A 14,075-nucleotide genomic window follows, 5' to 3' on the forward strand; every position below is an offset into this window, starting at 1 on the left:
AATATCATATACTATGTTCTTTCTTTTTTGTGTCTAACACCAATATGCTACTTGTATGCAGACCGGTGAACCAAGTATGAACCAAGTATGAAAACAAAGAGCAATAATTAAAGAAGGATGTATTTCGACTACATATTCATAGCTGAAATTTTAATATTGTGTTTAGAAATTTCAATCTTTGAAATTCTTCATGCTAATTGTCTATCAATCTTGATACAATATTCAATATGAATAGATGACAATAGTATATATAGGGAATTACAAAAAGTTAATGCTCTATCTCAAACATTTGAAAACAGTCTCTGTGTTATGACTTTCTTTTTCTCATGGTTGTTTATCCATCCTCAATATATTTTGTCTTTCGTAAATAAATTGTAAATATATGTTTAACCTCTTCATTTTCAATCAACAATATTTGTATCGAGGATGGAATCCCCCTGCTTTGGGAGCTTTTGACATTGGTAATGTTATCCATAATTAATTCATCAATTAATAAGTCTAGTGTTATCGCACTTTATTTTGTACTATTATATTTACAATAGTCCCTCCGGTCCCCATTAAATATCTCATAATTCCTTATTTGGGCAGTTCACAATAAAGATCTCATTTCATTTTTACCATTTTAGTGAACTCTGTTGGGGTTAGGTGCCTCTTGCACAGCGGAAATTATGCATAAACAAATATATCATGCATACAGATGGGATCAATTACTTACATGTTAAACAATCAATTGCATGCTAGAACACATATAATTCACAAATAAGGAATCAAAACCATAATTCATGAATTCCTATGGTTTAGAATTATCGATCTGATTCTTCAAAGAATCGTCGATTGCTTGCGCCTTCTCCACGTGATGTTCTTTGTACTCGACCACGGGCCTTCTAATATGTATCCCGAACTCAAATAATGGCCTTTGGGTGGGAAAAGCTTGTCAGAATCGAAAAGAGCTTGATTATAAAGAAGACAGAACTTCAGGTCTGTGAAGAACCGATTTTTCCGTCCACTCCTAGAGAGGAGCACGGAAATTATGAGTTAATTAGCTATCCAGAGAGGTTGGACTTGAGCCAAACTTGTTAGACTTTTACTAATTAAATCGAGTCTCAATTTAATACAAGTCCAACAGAACCTTATTATCAGCCACTACAGTAAAATAATATTGACTGCCCGTCCAATCCTAAATTACGAGTAATTCGGGCTTTACCTTTTAATTTATTATTTCTCGTGTTTAAGATATAAATATTCATTAATTAATTCTAGTATGCTATTTGACTTTATTTAATTAATATCTTTTTTCAAGAGTTGTCTAATTCAAAATCTTAATCTATTTTGGAATAAATTCCAACCGGTCAGGTTTCTGAATAATAAACCTTTTTCGAACAACTCTTGAGGATATTATCAAACTGAACTCACCCAACACACGATTCATTGCAATAACAATACTAGCACCTCTAGACATTGATCACCATTTGATAAATCAAAGTAGTGTATAATCAATATCGTATGCTTTATGTTATGTCAACAATGATTAAGAAATAACAATCACCGAGACCTCGTCTTTCAGTAAATAGCAAGAAAGACTATTCTCAACTATTAGATCCTCCAGTGCTATACCACACCAGAGTCGTTTATTTCCTAAGGTAAGGAAACATGCAGACTGACACTGCAACCTTTCGTGATAAGTAGCCAGAGTCTATTTAGGCTGTGAAATTCTATTTCTCTTCTACAAAGAACCGACTGCGTCACCTTCTGTGAACATCATTCACAACCAGTCTACTATCCAGAAGAATTAGACTTGTTTGCTTCTTATATATTTAAATGTTCGAGAAACATCTTATAAATGCATAAGCAAACACCAATGCGATAAAATTACTTATTCTCGCCTTAGGTTAAAAGTGCATTGTAGAGTTTATTGTATACAAGCAATTATATAGGTGCAACATGCTCGAAAAATGCTTTTCAATATACCAATCCTAACAAACTCTCATTCCATTAAATCATTCTCACACACATTTTATTAAAACTAATAATCCCTCCATCACATTAAAAATGAAATGTTTTCTTTTTTGGATTGTCCCATTAAAAACTAACACTATCTCTACTTTTTCATCTCTTTTACTTTATTCTCTCCTAATTAACTTACTAAACAACATTACATAAAATCTTGTGCCGAAAACAATTGTTTCATTTCTAATGGGACGGAGGGAGTATAAAAAAGTAGGATCCACATTCCACTAACCTTTTCTACTCACTTTTACTAACAAAGTCAAATAATTTCTTAAAACTCGCACCAGTCAAATATGAGGCATTTAATAGGGACCAAAGAAAGTATTATTAACAAAATAAAATATAGATTAAATGATTTCACATACACAGTGGGATCACATTTTTTATAATCCAAATGGCTCAAGCCATCAAGAGTGACGAACTAGGCAAGGTAGAACATAGAGCACTACAAGAAACTTCGAAAACAAGCAAAAACTAATCTGACCAAGGACAACCACCTATATATTTACAGACGTAGTATTATTTTTAGCACTAAAACTAACTGCAAGTATACACAATAGTCTATCTAGAGCCTTTCTCCTAGCGGCAAGGAGCTTAGACATTATTGTATGAGGTGCCGAGTTCGAGTCTTCTTGACATCAGTTGTAATTTCCTCCTTATTTGTAATTTTCTATTTTCTATAGTATAGGAGTTTATTTATAATTTTCTCAGTTGTAATTTCCTCCTTATTTGTAAATTTCCTCCTTCGTATAGGAGTTAATTTTTAAAAAAAAGGAGTTAATTTTTTAAAAAAATAAAAAAGTATACACAATAGTCTTGGAGCTTAATTTGGCCAAAAGACTATCTTACCCCTCCCAAAGATCATACCAAAATCTCGTTTGTTCTCCATTTCCCACCTTCATTCGGATCTCATATCTCACCACTTCTTGAACCTCCTTGATAAAGTTCTCAAAGCTTTTGATTTGGTTCCAAAAACTATACTGATTTGAGTGGTTTATAGACCAAAGATTTCCTTGATGGCTATGGTCGTGGTTGGACCTATCGATTTCCTGCTATAATAGTTTGTGTTCGTCCGCAATCCTCCACCATCACTTGAAGAGTTGGGATGCATTCTTAATGAAAAAATATCTTTGATTCCCAAGGCTGTCTTTGTCCAAAGTTTTTTTAATAACATCCCATGCTATAAGATTGCCCCCTCTGACCATCATTTTCCCCCAAAAAATTGTCGTTTGATTTGAATAATGCATTCAACAATGCTTTAAGAAGGACTAACCTCCCAGCTCTTGAAAGATTCTCCACCTTCCATAATGTTAATCTCTTCTGCACATTTTCAATTATCAGCCTCCAAATTTGAGTCCTACTTAGGTTTCACCCCAAGAGTTGTATGATGCTGAGATAATTAATTGGCAGCTTTGCTACACCACAATTCAAGGAAAGTTGCATAGCCTCAATACAGTCATTGGAAGCGTTATTAAGAATCCATCTATTCTTCACTAAAGCTTATTGAATTTCTCCAATAAGGCTCGCTAACACTTTTGAGAGACTACTAGCAAGGTTCTTTATTTGTGGTGACACATTTTAAGTAAAATAGACAAAATTATTGTGTGTGGAGGATAAGTTCTGTCAACATAGTAGTATTAGTAGTTGAAGAACGATAGGAAGAAGATTTCTGGTTTATTTACTTGATAATTGAGAATACACGGTTGATACATTTTATAGCCATAAGATTGTACCTATATGGTAAGCCTAGATTATAGGGATTCTAATCTATTTTAGGAAGTAAATCATTTATATATAATCACTAATCAAAGGAGTGATCTTCGGTAATCTTCCATGATCTTTGGCAATCTTCCAACACTCCCCCACAAGTTAAGTAATGGGATTTCCAACACTTAACTTGTCTAGTGCTTCTCGGAACGACTTTGAGTTCACTGCTTTAGTCAATATGTCAGCCAATTAATCTTCGGACTTGACAAACGGTAGCTCGACAATTTTGGCCTTAATGTTCTCCTTTATAAAATGTCGATCCACCTCCAAATGCTTAGTCCTATCATGTTGAACCGGGTTCTCTGAGATGCTAATCGCAGCTTTATTATCACAGAACAACTTACAAGGTTGTGATGGATGAAGACCAAGTTCAGTCATAAGTCTCAACCATAATATCTCGGTGAGGCCACTCTTTATGCCTCGGAACTCTGCTTCTGCACTTGATAACGCAACCACCTTCTGTTTCTTACTTCTCCAAGTAACAAGGTTTCCTCCTACAAAAGTGAAGTACCCGGCGGTTAACTTTCTATCATTGGGGTTTCCCGCCTAATCTGCATCAGTGAACCCATGTACTTCTAAGTGACCATGTTTTTCAAATAACACCCCATGGTCTGCCATTCCTTTCAAGTATCGAACGATCCTTATGGCTGCTTCCCAATGATCTTCCTGCGGTGAGTGCATAATCTGGCTGACGACACCCACCGCATATGCTATATCTGGACGAGTGTGTGAAAGGTAGATAAGTTTTCCTACCAATCTCTGATATCTCCCCCTGTCGGTGAGCTTTCCTCCTTCACGTATCTGTAATACATGGTTCTGTACCATTGGAGTGTCGGCAGGTCTGCAATCTATCATTCCCACTTCTGCGAGCAAATCAAGCACATACTTCTTTTGGTTTATGAAGATTCCTCTGTTCGATCTTAAGACTTCAATGCCCAAGAAGTACTTGAGGAGGCCTAAGTCTTTCATCTTGAACTCTGTGAACAAGTTCCTTTTCAATTCACATATCTCCTCTTCATCGTCCCCTGTGATTATCATGTCATCGACATAGATGATGAGACACGTGATCTTTCCACCCCTTTTTTGAGAAATAACGTATGATCTGAGTTACTCTGCTGGTACCCATGCTCTCGGGGACTTTTTAAGCCCATATAGTGTTCTTTTCAGCTTGCACACTTCTTCGGTTCTAAACTCGTCAGTGAACCCTGGAGGAGGAACCACAAACACGGGCTTCGGTAGTTCGCCATGTAGGAATGCGTTCATGACATCGAACTGATGGAGAGGTCAGTCTCTGTTTGCTGCAATCGAGAATAATACCCGTACGGTGTTGATCTTTGCCACTGGGGAGAAAGTCTCGGCATAATCGACTCCATATGTTTGGGTATATCCCTTTGCCACTAGTCGGGCCTTATATCGATCGATTGACCCGTTTGGCCTTCTTTTGATAGTGAACATCCATCTACATCATACGGCCTTCACTCCTTCCGATAGTTTTTCTTTCACCAATGTATCATTTCTCATCAAGGCTTTCATCTCGGTAAGCATAGCTTCTCTCCAGTGTTTGCACTTCATTGCTTCTTCGGCCGTCTGTGGGATCTTCTGTTCTTCATACAGTGCAGCCTCAAAAGCTCGGGCCACTTTCGTCAGATTGCCTTGAACAAAGTCTGCCACTCCATATCTGCTTTTCTTTCCAATCCTCTCCGGAGAGTATCTCTTCGGGGGAACACCTCGAGTACTTCGTGGAGGAAGAACATACCTCCCGGTATCACCGTCTATAGCATTATCCTCGGTTTTTGAATTGTTAGTATCAACTGTAGAACTTTCCTCACAGATTGGTTCCGGACATACCTCGGATATTGGTGGAGGAGGGTCAGGTGAACGCGGTTGAGGAGACTCTGGAGGGGCCTGCTCGGCGACAGTGACAACCGTCTCGGGTGGATCCTCAATCGAGTGGCTTGGAAGTGGCACAAACCAACTTAGACAGTCCTCATAATTACTTTTAGGGTTACTTTCGGATGTCTCCCCATGACTGCTAAGGTGGTGTTTATAGAAGAACTCGGTTTCTAGGAAGTCACAGTTTATGGTGGTGGTGATTTTTCTAGTGCTTGGATCGTAGCACCTATACCCTTTTTGGTTGACCCCATATCCCACGAAGACACATTTGGTTGCGCATGGAGAAAATTTGGTTCTTTCATGTTTGGGGATATGAACATAGACAGTGCATCCAAAGACTTTTGGTGTCATGCTAAGGGATTCCGGTATCTGGGCTTGTTGGGAAAGGGTGTCAAGGGGTGTTTTGGTTTTTAGGATTTTGGTGGGCAGTCGTTTATGAGGTAGATAGAGGTTCCAATGGCTTTTGGCCAAATGAATTTTGGGATGTTGCACTCAATCATAAGGGCACGAGTCATTTCCAGAATGGTTCGGTTTTTTCTCTCAGCGACTCCATTTTGTTCGGGTGTATAAGCACATGATGTTTGGTGAAGGAGACCTTGTGTTTTAAAGAAATTGGACATAGCGGTATTAACAAATTCCCTCTCATTATCTGAACGGAGGATTTTTATGGTCTTGTGGAACTGGGTGTGTATCATATGAAAAAATAGGATGAATTTGTCAACCACTTCTGATTTATGTTTCAAGAAATAGATCCAAGTCATTCTCGTGCAATCATCAATGAATGTCACAAAATACCTAAATCCACTACCCCCAATAACAGGTGCCGGCCCCCACACATCAGCATGCACTAAATCAAACATGAATTTCATACGAGTATCTGAAGGTTTAAAACACTGTCTGTGGCTCTTGGCCAAAACACAAGTTTCACACGAAAAATCCCTAGGTAAAGAAAAGTGTGGGAACAAAAGTTTAAAGTAACCATGAGACGGATGTCCTAGTCTTCTGTGCCACAGCCAAGCCTTCTTTTTCGTGGACCCTTGAACCAGCATCCCACTGCCATGTTGAGCTACCCCATACACGTAGTAGAGTCCTTGATCTTCAGTGCCACGCCCAATGATCCTCCTCGTCCGAATATCCTGTAAGATGCAGAAAGTTGGATGCATTAGCATTGTTACTGACATTAGCCGCTGAGACAGGCTAGGAACAAACAAACAGTTTTATAGTCGAAGCGTGTGGGAAATTTTTATGGTTCCCGCCCCTGCTACAGTAATTAATTCCCCATTGGCAGTTCTAATGTAGGTTTTAGTAACTTCTTTAAAATTACTAAAATCATATCTTTCTGGAGTCATTGTGTCTGTGGCACCATAGTCAAAAATTCATCCCTTCCTATCAACATTTTTTGTATTTTTCACAGATAAAGCAGCGGAAATATTCATTAGAGGTGTAAACCGATTATGTGTGGAAATATGGCTAACTAGGGGTAGAATTCGGATTTTCTAGAGTATTTGGGGTTGGTTTCACAAATATCCAGATCTGGGGGGTCACATTTGAGATTATCAATAAGTGGCGGACTGAATTGCATAACTTTCATATTCAGGGGATTAAATTGCAATAAAGGGAAAGATCTAGGGTTTGATCCTGGATCAAACTCGATACCTCCTATTGCGCCTTCATTCCATTTTTGCGTCTCGTTCGTTCTCTCCACGAAATTTCCGACCCGAACTCCTCTGCCTCCGCTGCCACCGCCATTATCATCAGGATATTCTGGGGTACCCTGCCTTTGAATTTGGGGATTCCCCTGCCTTTGCCCTGTTTCACTGACCTCGGCGGCTGCGAACTTCGCCTGTGCTCGTGCTCTCTGTTTTTCGTCCCACCATTCCGAGAATCCCAGACGGAGGAAGCAAGTATCTCTCGTGTGTTTGTTTTTCCCGCAATGTGAACACCATAGTTTGGTTTTGTCGATTCTTCCTCCGGCTTGGTTGGCCGGTCTCTCTGTGCTCCGAACCTGTAGCCGATATCCCCTGATGATGCATCGGCGCTGCCAACGCCAGGATCTTCGGTGGGTTTGGAGGATTCCGGTGGCATGATCTTCAATAGAGCCGCCTCCCTCTGAACCCTTCCGTAAGCTTCTTCGACTGAGGGGTAGGGTTCTTCTTTGAGGATATCCCTGCGAATTGTATCATACTCAGGGTTGAGTCCAGTGAGGAACTTGAATAACCTTATGGTGTTCGAGAACTCTCAGAACTGCTTGACCCCTTTGTCGCAGCAATCCACCGGCTGTTTCCGACACCGATCTACATTGATCCACAGTCCGTGGATTCGTCGGTAGTAGGTTTCGAGATCCAGACTTCCTTGGCGGAGTGCGATGGCTTTATCTTCCAGATCGTATATAAGATACGAATCATTCTTGCCTTCAAACGTTACGACAAGATTGTCCCATATTGCCTTCGCAGTTTGGTGGTGAGCAAAGTCAGCAATTATATAGTTTTCGATGTTGTCGATGATCCACGAAAACACCACGAGATCAGTTTCCTCCCACTCGGCATATCCGGGGTTCTCTGGTTCTGGCGGCGGATCTTTGATGTGGGAATACCCTCCTCGGCTTCCTATCGCGACTTTCATCAGTCGAGCCCATAAAGGATAGTTTTTCCCATTCAGTTTGAATGCAACAGTGACGTGCTTGCTTGTTTTCATCTTGGATGCTTTGATTTTGGGTATATTGTCTCATTCGGAATCTGATTCTGATATGTTTTATGTGTAGGGTTTTTTTTTGGCAGCCTCTTGCTCGGGATTGGTATGGTATTTGGCTTGGGATCGGTTTCAGCCTCTTGGCCGAGATTGGTATGGTTTCTTGGCTATGATGAAGCTTTTCTAAGCCAGATTTTACTCTGCTCTGATGCCATGAAGAATGATAGGAAGAAGATTTCTGGTTTATTTACTTGATAATTGAGAATACACGGTTGATACATTTTATAGCCATAAGATTGTACCTATATGGTAAACCTAGATTATAGGGATTCTAATCTATTTTAGCAAGTAAATCATTTACATATAATCACTAATCAAAGGAGTGATCTTCGGTAATCTTCCATGATCTTTGGCAATCTTCCAACAGTAGTGATAAAAAAAAATGTATTCTGAATAAAGAAAATGAGTGAGGAATGAATCTGATGATAAAGTAATTACTAAAAATGAATAGTGAATAATTTTAGTAATGAAAAAATATGACTATTTTTAGAGTATATATTAAAAATAATGCTCCCTTTGTTCCTAATATTTTGTCGTTATTTAACCGGGCACGGGTTTTAAGAAATGTAATAGAAAGTAAGTTGAAAAAGTAAGTGCCATATGGGTCCTACTTTTATATATTAGTTTTATAATAAAATGTGAGTATGGATAAGTTAGTGGAATATTGGGTTCACTAAAAAAATAGTAAAAGTGTAAGGTGAACATTTTTATAAATAAATAAAAATAGAAATAAATGACAAATTTTCAAGAAGAAATTGTAGGTTAAGAAAAGCCAGGTCATTTTTTTTTTGGTTTAGTTATGGTGATTGAACCTATTAATTATCATTATGTAACATTTCCACAATTTCTTATTTGATATTATCTGTTTATCTCATTTACATTTATGAGTCATCACTCATTAGTCATTACACATCATTTTACTGTGTGTCGTAAAGTCCAGTTTTCAATTTTTCCTGTACACCATTTTACGTCTAGATAATCTTGATTCTCAGCTTATAGCTCCTCCATTTCATTATTATATTAATTTGTAATATTATTATATCGTTAAGTACGTTTAATATACATGTCGCAATAGATTTTCTGTACTGTGTTACTTTGAATTCGAATGTGTCGGTACAACAAAGTTATTACTTTATTATTTATTTAATGTTGAAATTCAAATTTTAACGAACGATTTCCATTTGAGCATATGTATATCGAATATAAATCGCAAATAAAAATAATCCATTTGTAACGGATTCAATATTCTAAATCGGTCGTGAAAATAATTAGTGTGGGATATATAAATAGGCTCTCTCCTAATTGATTAGTCTTTTGGGCTAAGCTCTCCTGTTTGGTATGTATCATCCTTCGTCTCACATTCCATTAACTCTTTTATACTCACATTTTATGTACATTACTAGTAATACTCCCTCTGTCCTTTAAATTTTATCACACTTTGACCGAGCACGGATTTTAAGATATGTAATGGAAAGTGAGTTGAAAAAGTTAGTGGAGAGTAGATCCTACTTTTATATTTTAGTTTTATAAATGAGTTAGTGGGATATGAGGTCCGCTATAAAAAATGGTAAAAAGTGAAATGTGACAAATTTTATGGGACGGACAGAAATGGAAAAATGTGACAAAATATAAGGTACGGAGGGAGTATATAAAAGTGAGACCCACATCTCACCAACTATTCCAACTCACTTTCGATTACATTTATTAAAACCCATGTCGAGTCAAAGTGCCACACATATTAAGGGACAGAGGGAGTAATTATTTTCATAAAAGTAAAAATTGTTATTTAAATTATATTTTTTGGTTAACTTCTTGTCAATATCACAACTTTTCCCTGCTAAATAAATTATTCCGACCGTCAGCGAATATGTGTCACGTTTTTTTCCTTTTAATCCGTCTGCAAATAGAAGTTCATATTCATTTTCACTATAAATGGTAATAGAGTCTCGCATTCCACTAACTCATTCAACTGATCACATTACATTTAAAACTAATATATACAAGTGAGACTCATATTCTTGTAACTTTTTCCACTTTTTTTAACATGAGACTCCGAAATGTGGACGGAAGGAGTTTAACTTTATAATATTTGCAAAATGTCCCATGAAACTAATTTTTCAGGAATTGGTGGTTGTTTGGAACCCAAATTTTTAGATGTAAACAAAATGTCGGTTCTTTAAAACATTATCGTTTAATTATTTTAAACAAATTTTAGGGAATTATTCTTAGATTGTATCACAGACGTCTGAATTTTTGGGCTTTACTATCGATTTGTAACTTCGATTCACAAAAATTGCAACTTACCGTTGCGCGGAAGCTAGATTGGGGTTTGCAACTGACAAACCGCAATTCTGGTATTCATGATTTGGCCTCTATATGAGACTATTACAAATTGTAAGAAGGTTATGATTTAATTGGTATAACTTGATAGTAATTATGAGATTTAACATAAATTTTTAAAAAAAAATTGCGCAACGACAATTTCACCATTCAAAATAGGTAGTAAAAATACTTATTTGTGGTGAACAGTAGAATTTACGAAAGGTGATTTACTATTTACTAATAGGACGGAGGGAGTAGTTAATTTTCTTTAAAAATAATTAAAAAAATATTTAAAAAAATCCACAATCGAGACTGGATACCCGATTTTTCAGGACTGGATACCCGAGTCAGGTATCTAGGTACCCGAAATCATTTTCGGATCGGGTATCAGGTATTAGATTTTAGGAAATTCGGGATCGGGTATCCGCGAGTACCTGATTTGACAAGCCTAGTGGGAACCATGAATAGTGAAGAGCATGTTTCTTGGGAAAAAGTATGGTTGTGGGTGTTGTGTCTTAACTAAGGCCGAGAACCAAATATGAATAAAAAAAAGTGGAATAAAAGTAGGGTCGAGCCCATAAATAGTGAAGAGCATGCTCTAAGGCAATAAACGTGGAGTATAGTTTTATTTTATTGTAGAATAAAGAGATGTGATGAATAAAATGGGTTTATGAATAGAATCATTCATAAATTATTAATTAGTCATTTAATATGGCCATTGATTGAATTCTCTTTTTTGTCTACCACATATGAATACATGATTGAATTTTTCTTTCCTGATTGTCACACTAAAAGTAATTGTTTTTCAATTTTTAGCAAAAAATAATATATTTATTCCTTTTTATTTTACTTTCTCTATTTTACTTTGTTTTATCTCTCTACTTTATTCTTTCATACAATATATTCTCTCTCCACGTACTCAATAAATATCACTTTCTTAAATCTTGTGTCCAAAATAAATCAATTACTTATAGTGAGACAGAAAGAGCAGTACTACTAAATATAGATTAGAGGATAAAATAATTAAATTCATAATTATTTTATTTAATTTACTTAAAATTGGAGAAAATCTTGCTTTAGGGACCCTTTCATATTACTCGCCCTATTCCTTAAAACTATGAATCATTTCCTTTTTTTAGTTTATGAATTTTCTAATTTAAAAAAAATCTCATGTAGAGGAATTCATGCAACAAAACAATATTTTTATTTTTTTTTATTTTTTTAACTTCTGTTTTAAAATTTGAGTCTCTTTAAAAATTTATGAATGGAGAGACAGAAATAAAATTATTCATTTTTGGGTCTTGTGCACTTGATAAGCCCATTTAAATTTTCCATAAATTTAAATTTCGAGCCCATTAGTCTGAAATGAGTGACATAATATTTCAACCGAACAGCCCCTTACTAAGCCCTAATTTCACCCCCGAATTTTGAACACGATCGATTCTCGTTCAAAAAATTCCCAAGTCGTTCTCTGCATCCGGAAGTCTCCTCAATCTAAATTCTTAGAAACTCTATCTATTCTCATCACTTTTGCAGCTGAGGTATATCTCTCTCTCTTGATGTACATGTCTATGAATGTGGAAGGAAACTTTTTTATTTTCATGCCGTGATTGAAGTAGTGAACCGAAGTTAATTTAGCAGGGTTTGCTTGAATCAAGTGATATATGAAATCCTGTAGCTTAAATTTCAGCACATGTTGTGTTCAAATGCTTGTTAAGCTGCATTGCGACCTACTTGGAACTGTTCACTGTTATTTATTCGTTTAGATAAATTTTTTCGTCTTAGCTTTTTTTCCCTAATAGATTCGTAATTTCGGGAACTGTCGCAGAGGTCTTTTTAAGAATGACGGAGGTGGGTGAAGACGTTATGCCGAAGGATGCCAAGATTGTGAAGGAATTATTGAAGTCTATGGGTGTCGATGACTACGAGCCTCAAGTCGTAAACCAGTTTTTAGAGCTCTGGTATCGCTATGTAGTTGATGTGCTATCCAATTCGCAGGTGTATGCAGAGCATGCTGGAAAGTCTGTCATCGACTCTGATGATGTTAAGCTTGCAATTCAGTCCAGAGTCAATTTTAGTTTCTCGCAGCCTCCACCTCGAGAGGTAGAAGTTTCATCTCGATTTTTGTTGATCCGTTGAGTGCTGTGTTATGATTCTTTTGAGCTAATATGATGTGCTTTCTTTAATGGGTTTGCTTATGACGCTAGTTGGTGCTGCATTATTACTAATTAGCCATTGATGTGGGCCGGGTTGTTTGTTTAACTCATTATTTGTAGTATCAACAGTTGATGCATATTATAAGCTTGTCCGGCGATGCAAATGAATCTATATATTGTAGTGTTGTCACAAGGATCCTCATGAGCTTCTCTAATTAACTGCTCCCCGTTTTTCTGCAAACACAAATATTTAGGATACTTGATGTTTTCAATAGCTTTTACTGGCCTATGTTGATAATGTGTCTATATAGTGTAATGGCGTGATCATGGTCACATGAGTGTACTAGTTAACTGGTCTCCCTTTAAATCTAAATTCGTATATTCTGGATACTCTTCTTGCATTCTAGTTTCTGATAACTTTTGGTCGATTCATCTTGCGAAGAACGTGTGCAAATTTTTAATAAACTCGGTTTGTGTTATTTATATGGTCATGTGATACTATTGTGTGCTACCATGTCCCTTAATAGGTGCTGCTAGAGTTGGCTAGGAGCAGAAACAAGGTCCCCTTGCCGAAATCAATAGCTGGGCCGGGGATTCCTCTGCCTCCAGAGCAGGACACTTTGATCAACCCGAATTATCAGCTTGCTATTCCAAAGAGACATAACATGCAAGCGCCTGAAGAAACGGAAGAGGATGAAGAGACTGCTGATGTCAATTCGAATCCTAATCCTGATAATCCTCAAGACCGGAGGAATTTGTCTCAAGGAGCTCAGCGCGTCTCGTTTCCCCTTGGGGCCAAACAGCCGAGATAAGTCTCCTATTGTAGTAATGCTTGTAATATTAAAAATGATTTATGTACCAAGTAGTAGTTGGTTTAGCTTGTATAATGCACTTGGTTATTGTCAATGGCAGAAATCTGAATTATAGACCCAAAACTTGAATGTCCTCATCTTAATATACCAGTTTAATTTTTTCTGACATACTGAAGAAACCCCCCTCACATAGTTACATTGCCAATCAATCTCAATCCAATCCCATCCCAATCTATGCGATATTTTCTTTAGATTGACTGTATAAGATTGAGTATTTAAAGAATGAAAGTTACAAAATTCATCAATTCATACTATCCCTTAAAATATACACCTTCAAAAGGGTGACAGATAGAGAACACAGCGCTATACT

The 14,075-nt window shown here is 36.9% G+C and overlaps 1 protein-coding gene across 1 annotated transcript; it reads left to right on the plus strand.

Annotated features, from left to right (window-relative positions):
• Positions 1-12,123: 12,123 nt before the first annotated feature.
• Positions 12,124-13,828, plus strand: LOC121811211 (transcription initiation factor TFIID subunit 9-like). Its single transcript, XM_042212020.1, has 3 exons — positions 12,124-12,278; positions 12,566-12,840; positions 13,421-13,828. Exons 2-3 carry the CDS (start codon positions 12,580-12,582, stop codon positions 13,703-13,705), a joined length of 546 nt encoding a protein of 181 aa, XP_042067954.1. The 5' UTR covers positions 12,124-12,278; positions 12,566-12,579; the 3' UTR covers positions 13,706-13,828.
• Positions 13,829-14,075: the final 247 nt, after the last annotated feature.

Source organism: Salvia splendens, chromosome 7 (assembly GCF_004379255.2).
Source record: "Salvia splendens isolate huo1 chromosome 7, SspV2, whole genome shotgun sequence".
NCBI lineage: Eukaryota > Viridiplantae > Streptophyta > Magnoliopsida > Lamiales > Lamiaceae > Salvia > Salvia splendens.

Bases quoted from the DNA above. Each gene is read 5' to 3' on its own strand.
- LOC121811211 (XM_042212020.1), top strand. From the start codon at position 12,580: ATGACGGAGGTGGGTGAAGACGTTATGCCGAAGGATGCCAAGATTGTG. The intron at 12,841-13,420 runs GTAGAAGTTTCA...GTCCCTTAATAG, and splicing joins CGCAGCCTCCACCTCGAGAG to GTGCTGCTAGAGTTGGCTAG.